This window comes from Rhineura floridana, chromosome 1 (assembly GCF_030035675.1).
Source record: "Rhineura floridana isolate rRhiFlo1 chromosome 1, rRhiFlo1.hap2, whole genome shotgun sequence".
Taxonomy (NCBI): Eukaryota; Metazoa; Chordata; class Lepidosauria; order Squamata; family Rhineuridae; genus Rhineura; species Rhineura floridana.
Window position 1 is genome coordinate 224,503,811 of NC_084480.1, and position 21,885 is coordinate 224,525,695.

General features: G+C 44.5%; 1 protein-coding gene across 8 annotated transcripts in view; it reads right to left on the reverse strand.

Annotated features, from left to right (window-relative positions):
• ZNF236 (zinc finger protein 236) overlaps window positions 1-21,885 on the reverse strand; it is a 131,266-nt gene that overhangs the window by 79,303 nt on the left and 30,078 nt on the right. For 6 of the 8 annotated variants that reach the window (XM_061594212.1, XM_061594203.1, XM_061594231.1 and 3 more), the window contains 3 exons: window positions 13,241-13,413; window positions 11,118-11,264; window positions 9,500-9,571 (listed from right to left, as the gene is read on the reverse strand). In XM_061594212.1, coding sequence (XP_061450196.1) covers window positions 9,500-9,571; window positions 11,118-11,264; window positions 13,241-13,413 — 392 coding nt within the window. Of the gene's footprint in view, window positions 1-9,499; window positions 9,572-11,117; window positions 11,265-13,240; window positions 13,414-13,715; window positions 13,875-19,643; window positions 19,707-21,885 lie in introns of those variants that run through there. The other 2 variants (XM_061594262.1, XM_061594255.1) reach the window with 2 other exon arrangements.

Below are 21,885 nucleotides of genomic sequence, written 5' to 3' on the forward strand. Positions count from 1 at the left end.
GGGAAGGCCAAAGTGCCATTGAAGAGAGGCGAAGACCCTGAGGTGGAACCTCCACTCTCCCAGAAGGATCTGCTGTTGGCTGAGCTTATCAGCAGCGATGTTGGACATGCCACTGAGATGTTCTGCACAAAGAAACAGGAAATGAGATTCCGCCCATAAAAAGGGAAGCATTCACTTTGCTTGCAGACTGCATGATCAAGTGCCACCTTGATGGTTGATGTGAGCTTTCACTGTAGTGTTATTGGGGAAGAGCAACACATGGGCAAGACTGAACTTGGTGACAAAGTGTTGACAGGCCAACTTGGCCACACACAGTCCCAGTAAACTGATGCTGTGCTTGGCCTCTACTGAGGACCAGACACCCTGGAGAAAGTCCAAAAAGCACTGTCATGATGGTAGTCCTGCAAAGATCCCAGAAGGACAGAAAAAGATGTGGCCTCATGGGATCTCCAAAGAGTGAAGTTCATGCGACACTCTGTACAGTCCTTAAATGGACCATTGGTCTCACCTGAAGGGTGATTTTCCTATGAGGACGGACATCACAACGGGTTAAAGCTCCACCTATCGTGCGAAGGCAAGAATGTCTTTGAAGTCAAGACTAGGGGCGTCAGGCCCCTCCCACTCTCCAGTTCATTCGCAGCGAGTCTAAGGAGAGGTATCTAAAAATACAAGAACAAGGCCAACAGGCCTGGCAGCAGGAAAATAACACAATATTACCATGCACAGTAACATGACTCCAACATAGCGGTATAACAGAACTAGAAGTCTTGACTTCACTTTTAAATTTAATATAATAGCTTAACAGTAATATAGAACACATTAGAAAATATATAGTCATCCTCCAACTGGGAGGGTCGTGATGTCCGTCCTCATAGGAAAATCACCCTTCAGGTGAGACCAATGGTCCATTTTCCCTATGAGTCCGGCCATCACAACGGGATGTACCCCAGCAGCCCAAACAGGGAGGGACCACCCACGTGTTAATCGTCATTAAGAACCTGTTGCAACACTCGTCTGCCAAAAGAAGCGTCAGCAGAGGCATAGCGATCAATTTTATAATGCCTTATAAACGAGTGTGGGGTAGACCAGACTGCAGCCCTACAAATATCGGCAACAGGAGCATTAGTGGCAAAAGCAGCCGAAGTGGCAGCTGACCTGGTAGAATGAGCCGTTATACTAGCAGGAACTGACAGCTTAAGAGACTCATATGCTAAAGTAATACATGCCCTTAACCAACGGGATAAGGTAGGATTGGAAACTTTATGCCCCATAGACCTTGGATGAAAGGATACAAACAGAGACTCAGTTCGTCGTATATCCTGGGTCCTAGACAGGTAGGTCTTGAGAGCCCTCCGGACATCTAACGAATGCCAAGCCTTCTCGAGAGGATGGGTAGGATTCGGGCAAAAGGAAGGCAAAACAATGTCCTGGTTGCAATGGAACACTGAATCAACCTTGGGACGGAAGGAAGGATCAGTTTTCAGTACAACCGAGTCCTTATTGAAGACGCAGAGATGGCGAGCGGAAGACAATGCGCCCAACTCCGAAACTCGTCTAGCAGATGTGATTGCGATCAGGAACAAGACCTTGAAGGACAGTATACGAAGAGGCACAGTCCTGATGGGTTCAAACGGAGGGCGTTGCAAAGCCTGCAGAACCTTCAGCAAACTCCATGAGGGAAACCGATGGACAACAGCCGGAGAGCGTAGGGCGACTCCCCTCAAAAAACGTTTGATGAACGGATGTGAGGAAATATGATCTCCAGGAGAGGACACTGAGAGAATGGACGAAAGAGTGGACGCATGTCGACGTAGAGTGTTGGGTCGAAGTCCCATCATAAAGCCGCTATGGAGAAATTGTAGCACCTGATGCACATTGGCCTGGGATGGATCATGGTGGTGGGACTGACACCACTTGGAGAAAGCCACCCAGGTATGTTGATAAATACGGGTGGTAGATGGTCTTCTCGAGGCCAAAATAATGTCAATCACAGCGTCAGACAGTCCAGCTGACCTCAAATGTCCCCGTTCAAACGCCACGCTGTTAGATTGAACCAAGTAGGGTCCTGGTGCAGTACTGGACCCTGGGATAGAAGGTCTGGCCTTACTGGAAGTGTCCAAGGATCCATCATTGACATTGCCAGAAGATCTGAAAACCACGGTCGGCGTGGCCAAAATGGTGCTATCAGAACCAGCTGTGCCTTTTCGGTTCGCGCCTTCCTCAAGGTTTTGGCTAACAATGGTATGGGAGGGAAGGCGTACAGTAGACCATCTGGCAAACAGGTCGACTGATAGGGCGCCGAACCGACACTGGAGACGATGGAAAATGGATGAAGTTTCCATTCTCCCGGAAAGACCTGTTGTCTGCTGAGCCAGTCTGCTGTCACATTCCAAATCCCTCTGAGGTGCTCTGCTTTCAGGGATTGTAGATGTTGTTCTGCCCAGACAAAGATGAGGGAGGCTAAGTCCTGCAGAGGACGAGACCTGGTGCCCCCCTGTCTGTTCAAATGTGATTTTACACACGTGTTGTCTGTTCGAATGAGCACATGATGCAAAGGGAACAGAGACTGAAAATGACATAGAGCTAAGTGGACAGCCTTTAGTTCCAGCCAGTTGATGCTTTGGGATTGCTCTGTGTTGGACCAAACCCCCTGAACGTACTGGGAGTTGCAGTGGGCTCCCCAACATATGAGGCTGGCATCTGTGGTTACAACGGTTCTGCGGGGTTCTCTGAACGACGTGCCCTTGGAGAGGTGTTGAACCTTGGTCCACCAGCGGAAGGAGAGGCGCAGTGCGGGGCTCAAGCGAACTTTGCGATGGTTGGAGCTGGCAATGTCTTTTTGAAAAGGCAACAGAATACATTGAAGGGGCCGAGTGTGGGCTCGAGCCCATGGTACAATGTGGATTGTAGATATAAACATCCCGAGTGTTCTGGCGAGAAGCATGACGTCTGCGGATGTTTGTTGCATCAGGGACCTTGCGATGCTTATGATGGCAGTGATGCGATCTGGAGCCAAGAAGACCATTGCCTGCAGGGTGTCCAACATTGCCCCTAGATGTAGTAGGCGTTGGGTTGGTTGGAGATGGCTTTTGTCGAAGTTGACAAGCCAGCCGTAGTCCTGCAAAACATTGAGGGTGATCATTAAATGATGATGAGCCAGTTCCTCCGACTTGGCCCGTATTAGCAAATCATCCAAATATGGGTAGATATGAACCCCTTGGGTCCGGAGGTAAGCCACTAGGATGAGTAGCACCTTGGTAAACACTCTTGGAGCAGAGGAGAGGCCGAATGGCATCGCTCTATATTGAAAATGCTGGTGGCCAAAAGCAAACCGAAGAAACTTTCTGTGGGCTATGCAAATGGGCACATGGAGATACGCTTCCTTAAGGTCGATAGAAGCCAGGAAGTCTCCTTCATGCAGACTCTCCGTAATGGAGTGGAGTGATTCCATTTTGAACCTGCGATATGTTACAAAACGGTTGACAAACTTGAGGTCCAAGACCGCCCTCCATGATAAATCTCGTTTTGGCACAGCAAATAGGAGGGAGTACACCCCTTCCGACCTCTCAGATGTGGGAACTGGCTCTATCGCCGCTATGTCCAAGAGGTGGTGTATAGCTGTCTGCATAATGTTGTGCCTGGCTGGTGCCCTTGGGCAAGGAGACGGGTGGAATCTGTCTGATGGGGTTGCCCAGAACTCTATGGTATAACCATAACTGAAAAGGTCCCTGATCCAGGAGACCTTAGTAAGGCGCAGGCATCGACCTCCAAAATTAAGTAATCTGCCACCTATGGGGAGGGCGTTAAGACTACTTGTGTAGGCGAGGGCCTCCTTTATATGAGGACGATGAGTTGCCCCTGCGCCCTTGGTACTGACCTCTGCCCTGGAAGCGTCGGTTCCAGGAGCCCCTGAATGCGTTGGGGTCATAGGGTCTGAAGTCGCGGCCTCGTCCTCCTGGCCGCGTTCCTCGAAAGGGCTGGTTAGAACGGAAGGAAGGGAATCGCCTGAAAGGCCTGTGGTCGCTGTTCTTGACTGTGGCCAGAACCGGTTTGTGGGCGTCTTTTGGATCAACCAGCACTGCCTTTAGAGCTTCCTCGCTGAAGAATAGAGATCCGGAGTAAGGAGCCCTGGACAGATTCAATCTGGCCGCTGAATCAGCTTGCCAGTGGCGAAGCCAGAGGGTGCGACGAGCGACTATTTGAGCCGTCATGGCTCGTGCCCCTAATTGAGTGGCATCCAAAGTGGCATCAGCCACAAAAGCTGCTGTCTTACGCAATTTCAATAGTGCTCTTCTGAGGGTGACAGGATCAGGGTTAGCATCCTCTAGAAGGTCATCCAGCCACATCATAGATGCTCTGGAGAAGATGGAGGCTGAAGCAGAGGCACGCATGGCTAGGGCAGTGGCCTCGAGATTCTTGCGGAGGGCGAAGTCTATTTGTCGCTCAGTAGTGTCTTTTAGGTGGGATTCCCCTTCCCTGGGCAAAAGCGATCGTGAAACGAGGCGAGCGATTGGTTCATCTATGCCAGGGACATCTAACTTGGTGGCAAAGTCCGGGGCTAGGGCGTAAAGTCTGTCAGCCAGGTTCTTGAAGCGTCGAGCTTTGAGTGGATGGGCCCATTCTTCAGAGGCTAATTTGGTAATTAGGTCCGGCACCGGGATGTAGTGTTCAGTAGGTGCAGGGGATTTGAGGACCTTGGCCCCTTTGATAGCTGGGGCGGGCAAAGTTGCAGGCGCAGTCTGGAGACCAAGGGTATTAACTACCCTGCGTGCTAGCGGCTGATAGTCTGAGGAATTAAACAAGCGATACGATGTATCCTCCTCATGATCTGAATAGTCGCTCCAGTCGTCTCCTTCAACATGGTCAGTGAAGGTTGACTCCTCCACATATGAGGCTTCGTCCGTACATCTGCCTCTGGCTACATCAAAGGGATCTGGTGAACCGGAAGAATGAGCTTCGTGGCACGCACGTTGGACCATGTTAAGTGGAGGTATGGCAGGAACTTGTGGTAGTGACTGCATTTGAGTGAAAAATGCCAGCATGGCTTGAAGTTGGGAGAGGAAATCAGGAGACAGCTGCAGACCGGATGTGGCAGATGTATGTGCCTGAGGAACTATTGGAACAGATGTTTGGGGCGGTAAAACAGAGGGAGGTTCGTTAGGCAAACACGGGGGAAAGCCAACAAACTCTTCCTCGTCAGAGGCAGCAGCAGGGGAATGGAGAATATCGCTTATGTGTGCCTGTGCTGTGGTGGTGGTTGGCACAGAGCCATAACGTGGGCGCTTTGGTTTACTATGGCTGGAAAGATGTTTTGTCTTAGCCAGTGCTTTGGTATGTCTGGTCTTAGTCGTGTTAGAATGTTGTGGCTTGGCTGATTGTGGCATGCCTGGCTGATCTGGCACCATATGGGTTGATGGCGACATGCCTGGCTGTTCTGCCATCTTATATTAACTTGGGTGCAGTACACTGCCACGGAGGGGGCAGAATGTAAAGACCCGAACTGGCACAGCGTACTACCACGGAGGGGGTAGGATACACTGGCAGATGGCGAAGTGCACTGCCACAGAGGGGGCAGAATGCACTGAGATATCAGCGTTAAGGTAATATAGGCTGTTTTAGAGTGGTACACTCAGATTAGTGCTGTAGGCTGGGTTTCAGGTTTGGTTCACGACCTCAGAGGGGGCGGGACCAATATAAATCAGATTTAGTACAAATCAGCCACTAAGAGTAAGGCTCCAGCCTTGATCATACAATCCAGCCACTAGGATTAAAGCTTCAGCCTTGATAAAATAATCCAGCCCACTAGGCTTGGAGCTCCAGCCTTTATAATATAATCCAGCCACTAGGATTACAGCCACAGTAAAATTGTGTGTAAAGCAGCCCTGTGTAAGTCTGTCTGCAGCACTTATACAACACACATACGGATAGATAGCCTGCAAGGGAGGTATCCGATGGTTAATAAGGGTAACAAAAAAGGCGGGAAATTTGAATTTGAAAAATGGCGCCCGGAAAAAAGAGCAGGAAAAAATGATCCAAAAATGGCGGAGGAAGAAGAAGCAATGGCGGTCGCTGGGGGAGGCGCGGGGTCGATAGCCGCACTAGCGGCTCTAAAAAACCCCAACAAGAAGATTGCCTAGAGAAGCCTGTGTCGGAAGAGGCAGCAGAAGGCAAGCCGCTGTCGCCGCCGAGTGAAGAGCTCTCCGCGGCGAAGATCAAAGCTCTCTGCGGCGAAAATCAAATCTCTCCGCGGTGAAAATTAAATTCACGGAGAGAGAGGGAGAAGGAGAGCCGCAGCACCAGGCTCCGGTGAGGTAGTACACCGGCAGGCTAAAAATGGGTGGCGGGGGAAAAATCAAAAAAGAGAGCAGGAAGCCGCAGCCGCAAGCTCCCGCAGGGGAGAGAAACGCAGCAGAGGTCTCTCCAAGAGCTCCTCAGAGCGCTGCTTGAGACCGCCCGGCACAGGAAAAAATAGAGCCAAGAGCTCCCGATGGATGCAACAGAGCCAGGGGAGAAAGCTCAAAAGCAGCCAAAAAACGAAGAGGACCGCAGCCGCGGTCTCTGTGGGAACCCTCAAAAAAAGCCTCAAACAAGTAAGGGAAAAAAGAAGCTTAAAGAAAAGCTCAAAATTGGCCAAAAACCTAGAGAACCGCAGCCGCGGTCTCTGTGGGGACCCTCAAACTTAAATGGGAAGTTAAACACAGACAGGGAAAGGAAGGACTTGAAGACAAATAAACTTAGCTAAATGCTTCTTGCTACGCAATGGATCCAATCTTGTTCGTACGAAGGCAAGAATGAACTGGAGAGTGGGAGGGGCCTGACGCCCCTAGTCTTGACTTCAAAGACATTCTTGCCTTCGCACGATAGGTGGAGCTTTAACCCGTTGTGATGGCCGGACTCATAGGGAAAATTGTGCCACAACCTCTTTCGAGAATGAGACACTAATTGAGCTATGGTCAAATCCACTCCAGGGACCTTCAGAAGATCCATAAAAGGCTCCTCATAAGTATAGAAATGGGTGGCAATCAAGGAAAGCGAGAAAAGTGGTTTGGCTGCTTTTCTTCTGTCAGCTCATTCAGGAACATTTCTGAACAAGCAGCCAGTGCTCACACAATTGTTCTGTTTCTGATATGGCTAGAACCACCTAGAGTGCATTTAATAGCTGCAGTGTGCAAGACATGAATAAATAGCATATTATAAGAATATTCTGCTGTCTCCCCATTTAATTTTCTTAATACCTCCCAAGACCCAATAGTTGGGTGGGGTCTCCAACTATTAATTCCACCTACTCAGATGACTACTGTTGGAATCCTGCGAGCTTAAGTGAGCTAACGTCTAACATGTAAGGACTCTGAGCATTTACAGGTAAGGGGGAAAAGCAAGAACCCTCAATCCTGTGCATTCACAAGAAGGGGGCTGGCCTTGCCAGTTTCACAGAGAAGTGGTAGGTAGTGAACTGGATCAAAGAGACAGTGGGAAGAAGATGCAGAAGGGAGCGGAGGAGGCAAGTTGTCAACATCAATCCACTTCCCCTCTTCCAGGTCCCGATCAGTAGACTTGAGAGCTGAAGGACTGATAGGCTGCCGGAGGGCAAAAGGATTATTGGAAGCATTCTCTTTTTCCTCAGAAGAATGCCCCAGAACGGTAGCTGGCACCCCTTGGTGGACAAGGCGAGACTTGGCAACAGGCAGTGGACAATGAGGCGGAACTGGTGGAGGAGCCTGGGATATGCTTGAAAGAGAAAACAGCCGCTGGAACTGAGGAAGCTGGCAGATGGGGCTGTGGAGTCAACAGTTGCTGGAAAACTGAAGCAGGAACCAATCCTGAAAGGAAATGCCCCCGAAGCAAGGCCCCAGCAAGGCATCATTAACCTGAGACACAAAGTCAGAAGGCATTGATGGTGAAGAATGAGCAAAGGCTGAGGCAGAACTTGAAGAAAGGGGCCAGACTGAGTAACACGAGGCACTGAAGACGTGCTAAAGAGGGAGTTGTTGTTGAGGGACAACCAGGACAACTTGTGCGAATACTTATGGGACTGTAGGGACCCCCATTATTAGGCTAGAGCAGCCTCCTAAGGAAACACACACACACACACACACACTAACATGGTGCAGAGGAACAGCGCAAGAAAAATTCCCAAGTTAACTCAAGTGCACTCATAGACGGGCTCAGAAGAGCACAGCAATAACAAGGGTAGTTGGGGCACTAATTCAACCGAAAAACACAATCCCTACAATGAAGAACAATATACTTCCAAACCCTCAGGCACAGAGGAGAAGGAGGAAATAACAGGAGGGAAAGAAAAACAAAGGTGGGTTGTTTTTTAAAAAAAATGCGAGAGCAAGGGGCACCAGGCTAGGCTGTGTCACACAAAAGTACTGGAACCGCTCACAAAAAAAATGGGAAGCGCAGAGCTGGCAAGGAGAAGAAAAAGAAATGAAGAGAAAAACTGACTAAAAACGTCCCCAGGTGGGGAGGAACAAGGTAAAAACAAGATAAAACATCAGTGATTAATGAACGAAGATGGAGGTTACACTGAAGAAAAGGCACAAGAAAACATTCACCAGCATAAAACACAGGAAAAACTGAGCAAAACAGACTTGGAGAGATAGCAAGAGGAAGACCAAGGAAAACACTGCCTGATGTGATGGGCAGGGAAAAAGGACTGGAGTCTCATGAACTCACATGATAGTTGGTTCCTTCTGTTTTTCCTGCCTCTGGCCATCAGGTGGGGGTCATGACCCATGTCATGTCTTCCAGAGAAGTTCTCATTCAATCTTTGCTCATCGGCATGAACATCAACTTCTAATTCAACTGCACCACACACATACTCCTGAGATTCAATCAGTCTTTACCAGGCAGCAAGCCTTAAGTGTGGCAGGCCCTGTCATGTGAGTCTCTTTGCCAGTAGAGGTTGAGCAGGAGTTATCCCTGCCTTCTTTTAAATAACTTTTGAAAATGATATTGTTCAGACAGGCTTTTGGAACCTGTTTTTTTTTTTTAAAAAAAAACCCAACTGGTATTTATTGACGTTTTTATTGATGTTATTGTAGCATTGGTTTTTCGTTGTACACTGCCTTTCTATATTTTTATGCTAAGTGTGGTATAGAAATATTTAAATAAATAAAACAAAACTGGCTCTGACAGCACTAACCACCTATTTGGGCTTGGATTCAACCCCCTTCCTGGCAGGGGTCACACACACAATGGAGGGGCACTCTCTGTGCACCCTGAGCATTCTTTTTCCACAGCATTATCATTCAGCACTCTTGAAAGCTGCTCAAAGGTTATAATTATTGATGTTTGAAATAAGGACCTAAATTGGCCGTGCACAGCATAAGACTCTCTAAAGTCCATACCTTGCAGAACTTTCTACACCTTTGTATTGCATTAAGGAGATGTAACAATCTCTGTAACACAATACAAAGACATGGAAAGCTGTGCAAGACATGAGTTCACCATATCAATGCAACACAATTAAGCTAAGAAACAGAATACTCACATTCTTCCATTTATTATCAACAGGCTGCAACAAATTAACTGTTGTTAATGTCACAGGCTGGGCCACAGAATCCTATGAAAAAAACAACAGTGCCATTAGCTGATTGCTCAAAAATAGAGTAGGAACATCTAAAATGTTGCAAAGCCACTTCCAATTAAGATAAAGCAAAAGAACACAACACCCTATTTTAAAAAGAATAAAAATATTCAAATATACAGAGAAGCACCATATTCTTATATCTTATTTTCAATTTACACAGCTACTTCAGCTGTATTATTTTTCTAGTGATAAGATTTAAAATCCTGATTTTGCTCTTTAGCATAGCTGATTAATGGAAATAAGTGGCACTTAAATGAAAAATGTCAACTGCTGATAATTAATCTATTAAAATTAAAGAAATATAACAGCTAATTAAATTCAAGTAAGCATGTATGTGTTTCTTTTTATTTTAGCATGAGCACACTACTTCATAAAAATGCCTCTTGTAAGCTTTTGAATTCATAATATTTTTCTTCTTGTTTGTTTTCTAAAGTGCATTTTAGATCAGTGACATAACTCTTAGAAAGGAAGAAACATTCTGGATCTGATATGAATATCAAAAGGGAAAGGCATTGTATAACATTAATGCAATTGTTTGGGCACTACATTAAATCACAGCTAAAATTAAAGCTATGATTTACTGTGAATAAGCAGCATGCTCAGATGTCCCCCCCTGCGCTCCTCCCCTGCTCCTTCCTTTTGTACACCAGGTGAACACACCAGTTTTGTTCTTGGTTTACCACTTAAGGTTTCTTTGGGAAACAGTGATAGATAGATAGAAGCCACCCTCTAGGTTTTTTTCCTCCCCAGCACACAAAAGGAAGGAGAGGACCACAGTCGTGGCTATTGAGCAGCATGCTCCAGTATGCTGCTTGTTCATGTTTAAAACATAGTTACATTTTAATTATGGTTTAGCCTGATGTCTCACCTAGGCCAGCATTTCTCTAATAATGAAAAACAATACTTGCAAGTCAAGTCAGTACTTTCAGAAAAATAACATTTTCAAAGTTGTTTTAAACAGGTAAATGTGTTAAATCTGTTGTAGCAAAGATGAGAAAGATTCCTGCAGCTTCTTTAAAGACTAACAAATGTACTGCATGAGCTTTCATAGGCAAGAACCTACTTCATCAGATGCACAAAGTGAACCATTTAAGTTACTGGATCTTCTATACACTGATGGACCTAGCAGAAGGGAAAATCTGTTTTACAAGGCAAGATTAAATGATAAAAGGAGCACATCCTCACAACAGGGACACCAATGTATTAATGAATCACTTGTCAGGAATTTATCTCTTATCCGTTGACAAAAAGAAAAGTTAAGGCCATGGACATGGTGCACTAGGAAATTCTGCAGGTGTGCCTCATTGAAATGCATGGGTATTGCCCAAGAGCACTGTATTATTGAAAAACAATTAACTTCAGTCAGACCTAAAGAAAGAATTATTGGTGGATTTTGCCTCAAGAAAAAAAGCAAGACAATATATCTCTCACACATACATAAACAGTAAACATGTAAGTGAACAAACACGTTAGAATTCCTCTTCCCCTGTACCAAGAGAGATGAGAATGTAAAGATTACCGTTGTAATGTGAGGTGTTTCTGTAGTAGAACTTGTTGTATTTTGTGTGCTATTCATATGCATCTTGCTGATATGAGTATTTAAGCTGCCTAAACTTTTGAAGATACAACTGCACTCTGTACAGTTATAAGTAGGGCCATTCTTCACCTTTAGGAATAAAAGAGAGGAAAGCTCAATTTTAGAACTTTGCAGTTATGATTATTCTATAACCTAAAACAAGAACAACTCTCTTTAAAACACCTTGTTTTATTCCCCAGCTGACAGACCAATCAAAACTGTTATTACAGATGAACTCAAGATAGTAAAGACCTGAAAAGCATCATGCATGGCACAATTATGCCACTCACTGAATAAACACCATCTTCTGTCCATAAATAGGAAAATCCTTGAACCATGAATAACAGTGTCAATGGGCTTTTTTTATTCGGTATTTGAATCTATGTAAATTAATTAGCACCTCATACAGATGCTGTGATTAGAACATAAAAATACATAGAAAATAAGCAGAAGGATTTGGGGATAGCCATCTCTGGAAGTCAGAACTACATTTCCCAAGGACTGCAGAGAGGGAGAGAAAATACAAGATTTCCCTCCACCCCCTTCTCAGTCCTGCTTCCAGAATGCTCCCAACACTGCTACTCTGGACAGTCAAGTACAGTTTAAATTTCAAATAGGAGGAGGGTTCAGGTATGTAAACCAAGAATTCTGACTAGCTTGGATTTTAATCCAAGCAGAAAAATTTGGAGCCTTGTAATGCTCAGTTCTCTTTTACAAGCTTTTGAATTACAAGCTTTTTGAACTTTATATTCAGGTCCAAACCTGGCAAGCTTCGCTACAATCTTTACTTTTGTCCTAAAATAGCTTTTCATCAGGGGAGTATTGCTTTAATGAAAATCTGTTTTTGTCTGCTCCACAAGGAACGATACATATTTTTCTGCTCCAGCTAGTGATCACAAGCACCAGGGCCAGTTCTAAAGGGCAGCCATGTGGGGCACTGGCCCGAGGGCCCATGGAGCTACAGGGGCCCCTGAGGGGCCCCTCTGCTCACCTTCCACGATCCACAGCAGCAGCCGCGGATCGCAGGGCAGGAGCTTGTGCCTGCTCGCCATTCCCTTGCCCCACCTACTTGTCTCCTGCCTTTTAACATTGCCCTTAATGAAGATGGTGGCCGAGGTTTCCCTAAGATGCTGAAGCCCCTGCCGCCATCTTGGTTGACGGCAGAGATGTGCATACATAGCACGCAAGCGTGCCATCAACCAAGATGGCGGCAGAGGCTACATCCCCTTAGGGAAACCGTGGCCTCCATCTTCGTTAATGGCAATGCTGAAAGACAGGCGACAGGTAGGGGAGCATGGGGGGGTCACGCGCACACACACACACACCAGGGCCCCAGGGAAGCTGATGCCCAAGGGCCCTGGCATGCATGGGGACAACCCTGGCAAGCACTATTCCCTGTGATATTTTACAGATGGGTGGTTTGGGAGTCAGACAGCCTATTTCCCTTTGTATACCTTTCACTCTTAAATCTCTGTGATTCCATCCTCTTTCACTGGACCCCCCTCCTCATCTCCCTTTCCTTTATCAGCTCTGTCCCATGATCACTGCCACTTCATTATTACCTTCCAACAATGTTTCTAACCATGGCTGGAGATGGATGAGAGCATACCCTAGCAGGCTGCCCAGCACTCTGGCAGAGTATGCCCTCCTTCAGAGGGGCTGATGTAGGTAAGGTGACGGTGAAGATAATATGGAGTCTAACAGACAAGGGGGCCAGCAGTAGCAGTTGCTGGCGGCTGCGTTGAAGAGGCAAAAGGAAAGAAGTGAGGGAGAGGGAAGGGGTAAGAGAAAAAACATGCAAGGGGGAAAGAGCAGTTCGTCCCCACACTCTTATCTGTGACATTTCACTGACAGTTATTTAATTTCTGTTTAAGATTGTCACAACTCCTCCAGGAAAATCTATGGATGCATCTAAAACAAAACAAAAAAACCACCTGTTTTTATTCCATCAAATATGAGACAAATCAATGAATGCAGAAACACTTAATATTGATAAACATCTTCATTTAAAGCCTGTTGCCCATGAAAGTGTGTTGACAATAATTGAAATGAACAATGCTATTTACCTCTGAATGAACTCTCTGAATATGTGACTGAAGATTGCCTTTCTGAGAAAAGGCTGCAGGACAAAAGGCACATGCATGGGGCTTTTCACCAGTGTGTTTAATCATATGGGTTTGTAATGCCCCCTTCTGATTAAATGCTTTCCCACATTCACTACATTTAAATGGCCTTTCTCCTAAAAAATAAATAACACACACACAACATAGAGATGTGTTCTCATTAGTAACAAATAACATTAAATTAAAACCATATATATTAATTTTGGTATAAAACAGTAAAATAAAATATAGCAATAATTACAACACGGTTTAAAAAAGCAATTGTCCACATTATTTAACAAACCTACATATGTAAAAGAATTCCCCCAAAGATTATAATTTTCTGTCTCCTCTTTCTCCCCAACTATATATCAAAAAGTATACTAGTCTGTGTACTTGTTACATCACTAAAAAGTAATTGTTTAAAATATAATCCCACCCACTGTGTCCGCATGTGAAGTCGGGTGCATTGGCCTCTACAAGAACAAACGGTCCTGGAGACTTCCAAGACACATCCGTCTCAGCTTTCCCAATCTGCAGATGCTCAAGAAATGCACCATGCCACTGTAAAACAGGACTTGAAGTAGCAATGGGAGGTCATCCATACACTCCAGTAGAGCATATAGTCCCATTACTCCAAGCATGCAGCTTGGCTGTAGTTGGATTACGTGTAGGGTTGGGCTGGAATAAGATTGCGAGTGGGGAAGGGTCAGACACAATCCTGTAGAAAACTTAGTAAATGAAGGGGCTCATATTTTTATTAAGCTGCACCCTAAGCACATTAATGCAGGCAACCTATAAATATTTTGCATTCAATTAAAAATTCTTGATTCCATTTCCATTTTACCAAGTACTTAAATAATTAAAAATGAAACTCTCAAAGCAGAATAAAATATTGAGCATATACATATTATCAAGCTTCAGGCTATAAATCTGGAGTCCCCAACATGACACCCAGGGGCACAATCAGACACCCTGTTTAACCTGTAGAAATCCCCTGCCTTTCCCAATTAAAAAAAAATTACAATGTGGGGCAAGATTTTCTTTTCTTTTCCCACTGGAAAACAAACTACAGGTTTCCAGCAGCCATACCCTGTGTTTCCTTTTCCCCAGAAAATCTCCAGGCTCCATGGGCCCAGAGACATTCCTCCCAGCAACAGAAAGGAGGAGAGTGGGACCATTGCAGTGATCTGTTGCTACTTCATAACCTTGGGGAATGGAAGGGGTGCTCTGTCTATTTGCAGGGAGTTGCCTGCATTTGTAGCTTTTGGGGATGACGTTTACCCGTTATTTGTGGCATTTGGGCTTTTTTTCTTAGCATAGCTTTTGGGGTAGATGTGTGGATTTTGCCTGTTTGTGGCTTGGGGTGGGGGACTGGGATTTTTTGGTGGCTATGGTTGGGTTTTGACTGTTTTCTGTTTCCTTTTGTGTTTTGTTGTGCTTTCTGGAGGCAAATATGTGATTCGCTATTTGGGGAACAAACTCAACTTCTCTCTTGTCATAAAGTCACAAGAAACTGACTACAAGACAGGACACCTCAGCAGGCATTTTGTGTTTAGGCAGGACCTCATAACAGTTGCTTTATGGTGTTCAGGAGAATTTCTCAAATTATCGAAGTTGTCCCGTGGCGCAAAAAGGTTGGGAATCCCTGCTATAAACAAACCATCTTCAAACACAATGATTCAAGGTACAACACAGAAATTCAATAAGAAATAATTTCAGTCTATGTAATGGTAATGAATGTTGAGTTAGAGATAGCACTAAAGTTCTCTAGATTCAGAGCTAGAACAAAATTTGGAGATGAACATCTGAGCTAGAGATTTCCTGACTTACTCCTCCTTTGGAGAGCTGCCCTTCTTCAAAGATGGAATAGGGAACAAAACCTACATCTCACAGGAGACCCAATTACCCTGACTGCTCTACACAATGTGGGCTTGTACCCCCCAGAAGCAACTTTCCTAGGGGTACTCTTTCAAAGGCACTCCAATGCTAACTGATGAGATGACTGTCTCCAAGCATTTGCATAAAGCATGGGTGGGGAACATTTTTGGCTCCATGGCCCAGATCTTTATCAGGATCTGCTTTGCAGGCCAAATTTGACAGTCACACAGAATCATGATGACATCACATGACTGTCAAAAACACTTTCACTACCCTTAAGTCTCCGCAATCGGGGACTTAAAGGCAGAGGAGGAACTTGTAAAAGCCTCTTCCAAGTTTCTCCCCTCCCCTTTTAAGTCCCTGATCGCTGAGTATTAAGGGAAACACAGGGAGATTGGAAAACGCTTTTGCAAATCTCCCGCACCACCTTAAACTCCCTGATCATAGAGGCTTAAAGGAGGGGGGAGATTTATATTAGCATTTGCCAACACTCCCCCCCACACTTCCCTTCTAATTCTCTGCGATCGGGGGTTTAAAGGGGGAGGGGAAGATTTGGAAAAGCCTCTTCTAAGTTTCCCCCTCCCCCTGTATCTGCCCAATCACAGAGACTTTAAGGCAGCCCCTACACTCCTGTTTGAGCAAAGAGGAGCACAGGAGCCATCTTAAAGCTGCAAAAGCCTATCTGAAGTAGTGCACGTATGTATGCATGTGCTATTTCCAGGAGTGTAGTGAGACAGTTTTCATTAGGTGGGCAGAGACAAAAATAGGGGGGAGGGCAGAAGGGTTGGGACATCGGTCACTGCAAAAGAGGATTCTGGGGGGGGGCACATTTTCTTAAGTAATGACAAAAATAAAACCCAATTTATGCATTTTAATTAGGAATTATGATTTGTGAAGTTTATAAAACGCAAATCAAATTAAAATACAATATTTTCCACATACAAAATAGTTATGCAAACTAAATAACTGACTAAGAAGTAAATGTATATTGTGCAAGTCATCCTACCATAATGATCTGAACTGTTAATAAAGTTCAGTAATGCGCCATGATTTCTTTGCAAACTTGCAGAGGAACTGTTCACTTGAAATTCCTTCAAATATGATACTTTCAAAAGCCAAGATTACTACGTTTGCTGCCTGAAGACAGCAGGAGAAGCCAATGTGGCGTCACAAAAAGCTTAGAGATGACCTGAAGACAAAAAGGACACATACAGAAGGTAGAAGAAAGGCCAAGTCACAGAGGAAGTGTACAGACAAATAGCACGGAATTTCAGGGACGGTCAGGAAAGTTAAAAGTTGAGAATGAGCTGAGGTTAGTGAGAGATGGTAAAAGCAACAAAAAAGCTTTCTTCGGGTACATCCATAGCAAAAGACATTAACAAAATGGTGGTATAGCTGCTCAATGAGGATGGCAAAATGATAACAGTTGACAAAGAAAAATCAGACGTGCTCAAATCCTACTTTGGCTCAGTCTTCTCTCAAAAGAGGATCTATGATCCTCCTGGCAAATGTGAAGCTGAAGGGGCAGGATTGCAGATTGAGATTGACAGGCCTAATTAGGAATACCTAATTACTTTGAATGAGTTCAAATCTGCAGGGCCCAATGAACTGCATCCTAGAGTATTGAGGGAACAGGCTGAAGAACTCTCAGAACCACTGTATTTATCTTTGTGAAATTGTGGAGTATGGCTGAAGTGTCGGATGACTGGAGGAAGGCTAATGTTGTCCCTATCTTCAAAAAGGGCATAAAGGAGGAACCTGGGAACTACAGACCAGTCAGCCTGACATCAATCCCTGAGAAAATTCTGGAGCGAATTATAAAGCAGTCAATCTGCAAGCACCTTGAAAACAATGCAGTGATTACTAAAAGTCAACATGGATTCATCAAGAACAAATCCCGCCAGAGTAATCTTATCTCATTTTTTGATCAGGTAACCTCTCTGGTAGAGTGTGGTATTGCGGTGGACATAATATATCTTGACTTCAGCAAAGCTTTTGACGATGTGCTCCATGATATTCTGATTAGCAAGCTAGCTAAATGTGGGCTGGATGGAACAGCTATCAGGTAGAACCACCTTCGGCTACAGAATCGTACTCAAAGATTGCTTATCAATGGTTCCTTTTCAACGGGAAAGTAATGAGCAGGAAACCACAGCACTCAGCCCTGGGCTCAATGCTCTTTAACATGTTTATTGATAACTTAGATGAGGAGGTGCAGAGAATGCTTATCAAATTTGCAGATGATACAAAATTAGGAGGAATAGCTAATACCCTGGAGGACAGAAACAAAATTCGAAGGGATCTTGATAGGCTGGAGCATTGGGCTGAAAACAGAATAACTTTTACCAGGGATAAGTGCAAAATTCTACACTTAGGAAAAAGAAACCAAAGGTGCAGTTATAAGATGGGGGATATTTGGCTCAGCAATACGACATGTGAGAAGGATTTTGGAATTGTCGTTGATCACAAGCTGAATATGAGCCAACAGTGCGATGTGGCTGCAAAAAAGGCAAATGCTATTTTAGGTTGCATTAACAGAACTATGGTTTCCAAACTGAGTGACGTACTAGTTCCCCTCTATTCAGCACTGGTTACACCTGATCTTGAATATTGTGTCCAGTTCTGGACACTGCAATTTAAGAAGGATGCAGACAAACTGGAACAGGTTCAGAAGAAGACAATGAGGATGATCAAGGAACTGGAAGCAAAGCCCTATGAGGAGAGACTGGAAGAACTGGGTATGTTTAGCCTGGAGAAGAGAAGACTTAGGGGAGATATGATCATGGTCTTCAAGTACTTGCAAAGTTGTCACACAGAGGAGGGCCAAGATCTCTTCCCAATCGTCCCAGAGTGCAGGACACGGAATAATGGGCTCAAGTTACAGAAAGCCAGATTTCGACTGAACATCAGAAAAAATGTCCTGTTAGAGCAGTACAACAATGGAACCAATTACTTAGGAACGTGGTGGCCTCTCCAACACTGGATGCATTCAAGAAGCAGCTGGACAGCCATCTCTTGGATATGCTGTAATTTAGATTCCTGCATTGAGCAGGGGGTTGGACTCAATGGCCTTGTAAGCCGTTTCCAACTCTATTATTCTATGACGTTTGTTTTTCTCTGATAAACAACTGAACACCTGTATGGTGTCAAAATGTGTCAAAGTTGAGAATGAATTTTCACACACAGCTATAGATGCATCAAAGGTGAGTCCTGCACATACAAAGTGTGCATGCGTGGAAAGGCTTCCTTGTACAGGTACAATGTTTTAGAAAACTCTAGAATTAACTGTACAAGCACACAATCTCTGTTCTACAGAAAGGCCCTGGGCCAGCCAGCTAACACTGCTTCTGATGGCTCTATCATCAAATCTCACACACCCTATTTTGGCAGTACATATGTTTGCATGAGAAAAGTTAAATAAGGTACATTACTATTTTTCAACTTTTTTTTTAACAAACTAAGGAAGAAATTCCTCCCACACACACACACACACACACACACACAAATATTCCAGCTCCCCATTGCCTGGGCTAAGTTAGTAAGGTCTCATTTAGACTTCCTGGGCCTTGAAGAGCCAGCTCACTCACCTCTCTGCTTCTTCTCAGGTCTGCCCTGGACTGCTGTATAGTCTAAGCCCAAAAGCCTAGGCACTAATAAACACCCACTACCTCCAGAGGCTGGCTGAGCACTACAGGGGAGGAGAAGATGCTCCGCAGTGCATAACAATACTTCCTGCATTTTCCTCCTCCAATTGCAGATCCTTAGGTTTGCCAACTCCCTCCCCCATCCATGAAGACTTGTGTTCACTTCATTCACACTTTTAACTCGTATTTACTGAGTTCGCATTCCCTTGGTAACTTTGCCCTGCCCCCCTCTTTGGATGCCTAAATGCTAGAAACTTGGGAACTGAAGAAAAATTTCATTTGGGGGGCAATGCCCTCATTCTCCCCTCCCCCTCCCCCCGTCGCTACACCCCTGGCTACTTCAAAGAGTGCTTTTTAACAGGGCTTTAATCTCTGCTTAGATGGTCAGCAAGGATTAAATCCTGCTGCCTTGGCTGTGCAATTTTGTTTTTGTTTTTCAGCTGGGAATATGATCATACAGCCAAGGCAGGATTAAACCTTGTCCAGTTCATGAGCATGATTTTGGGAAAATGGCCTCACAGGCTAAACTGGACCCCTTGGGGGGCTGTGACTGGGTTGAAGGTTGGACGTTCACCATCCGTGGCATGAGGACAGCTTTGAAAGGCCACAATAGGAAAATTTATCAGATTCACCCAGAAATTAACCAAACTCCTGATTTTAAGGAAATATCTTGGGTCATTTTCAAGCCAATCTAAAGTGAGCTATGACAGCCTGTATGTCTTTTACATTGATTAAAATATCTGACTCCTCAATATATACACAAGAAGCCCTGAAAATCAGATATATTTCACTTTTGAGGGGGAATTGAAATGTTTAATTTTAAAATTAGGGGCAAGTCTGACCTCTTGTGTTCATTTTCTGCATTTCACATGGAGGTCTTTATGAAACTGCATTCTTCCATATGTCTGAGAATTAAAATTTGTCTTTCATTAAAATTAAATAATGTATATAAATGAATGGGCAAAATGGTAAATTTTGATTGTCAAGATCAGACTAAATATCAAAATATTATCTAAAATTGCATAATTCTATATATAGAGAAAAATATTTTAAATAAATATGCGTGCTGTACAGCCTAAAAATATAATATTAGCTTGCCTGCCAACATGCATCACAAGCCAGCTTGAGTATATCTAGAACTTCAAAAAGCAAGTGCTCATTCCTTGCATAACATCACAACTTTGCACTGTACCAGCACTACCAAGCAACAAGTAAAATGGGGTCAGAAACCCAAAGCGGGGGTGGGGGATGGGAAGGAGGAACAAAATGAAAAGCTCAACAAAACCTCAGGTTGCGGTAGCAAGCTATTTGCCTGAAACAACTACAAATTATTCCATAAACGACCTTGTGTGGGAAACTGTAAGGTCTATTTTTCAAAACATTATGCCATTTAAATTTTGCACAAGCAAACTAATCTTACATGGCTCAGAACATAAGCTGTACATGCAGCAGAGGACAATTCTGAACCTTGGACATTTTTAGTATTTTGTGCATTTCTCCCATTCAACACAAAACGTTTAGTAAAAACTTGCTCCTATACAAGCAAATCCCATTCATACAATTTCTGCATATCTGTATTATACAGCCACAAGTGTGGCTGTATACTATAGCCGGCGTGGATTTTTCACATTCCGCAATGTTAAATTGAAAATACCCCCCAAGCCATTCTGATGCTTCCCATAATCTCATTTTAAAACAAAACCTTACAAATCTTATAGTCCTGAACTCAGAAACACTTGCTTAACAACACTCTCAATTTTCATGGTGATACATAAAACAGTCAGAGAGAATGAATAGTTCAAAGTCTAAAAAGAGAGGGGGGAAACGCAGAGTCCTTTTGGACTTTTTTATCTCAGAGTTCTCATAAGCTATTGAAATTCATTAATCTGTTGCCACCATTCACCATAAGCTCAGGCACGTTACCAAATTCTTCCAAGCTACACAGCAAGTGGATTGGACTGTGAAAGAACAACCCAAATTGTGTTTGCATTTTGACAAATTTGTAGGGCTGTACAATATCTCAGAGAGAAGGTCAGGTCTCCTGCTCCCCTGGTGCATTCACTATAGCTGCCCAATTTCCCTGCTTTTTAAAGTTTGATAGAAATATCTATGGGCTATAGGTATGTTCTTAAACCGCAAGGTGTTACATAAAACAGTCAGAGAATCAAGAGTTCAAAGTCTACAAAGAGGGGGGGAAACCCAGAGCCCTTTTGGACTTTTTTCTCTCAGAGTTCTCATAATCTGTTGAAATTCATTAAAAATCAGCCATGTTCACAGAGTACCTGTAAACCTGTTACTGACCTTGCCCCATACTCTGACATTCATCTTCTGCAGTTTAAAAGTTAAAAAAATGCCCGGCTGATTTTTAATTAATTTAATACATTTTGGCTGGCAGCCTATGATAACGCGGGGCATGCTCAGTAAGAACTGTCAGTGTTCTAAAAGCTTCACAGCTGCTTGGCTTGGCTAATCAGGGGCCCCCACCCACACCAGACTTTGATTTCACATGAGACAGTCATGGCTTCCCTCAGAGAATCCTGAGAAGTGTAGTTTGTGAAGGGTGCCAAGAGAAGACTCCTATTCCACTGAGGGAGCTCCAGTGGCCAGACTGGTTTAACAGTCAGCCACTCTGACTGAAGATCTGTGAGGGGAACAGGGCGTCTCCTAGCAACTCTCAGCACCCTTCACTAACTACAATTCCCAGGATTCTTTGAGAGAAGCCATGACTGTCCAAAGTGAAATAAAGGCCTGGTGTGGATGTGGTCAGGGACAGCTTTGGTTTAAATTTGGGTGGGAGGCTACATGTGCCTGCTGTAGAATAAAAAGGTGGGGGAAATGATGAAAAACAATGATACTGTTCACAATATTTTCCTTTTAGAAAGGGGCTTCCCCTCTGCCCAGTGCCCACCCACCCAATCACCTCCCCCTCCCCTCCTTGCCCCTCCCCCAGCTCAGTGTTGGACTATGACCTGGGAAACCAGGGTTCGAATTCCCACACAGCCATGAAGCTCCCTGAGTGACCTTGGGCCAGTCACTGCCTCTCAGCCTCAGAGGAAGGCAATGGTAAAACCACCTCTGAATACT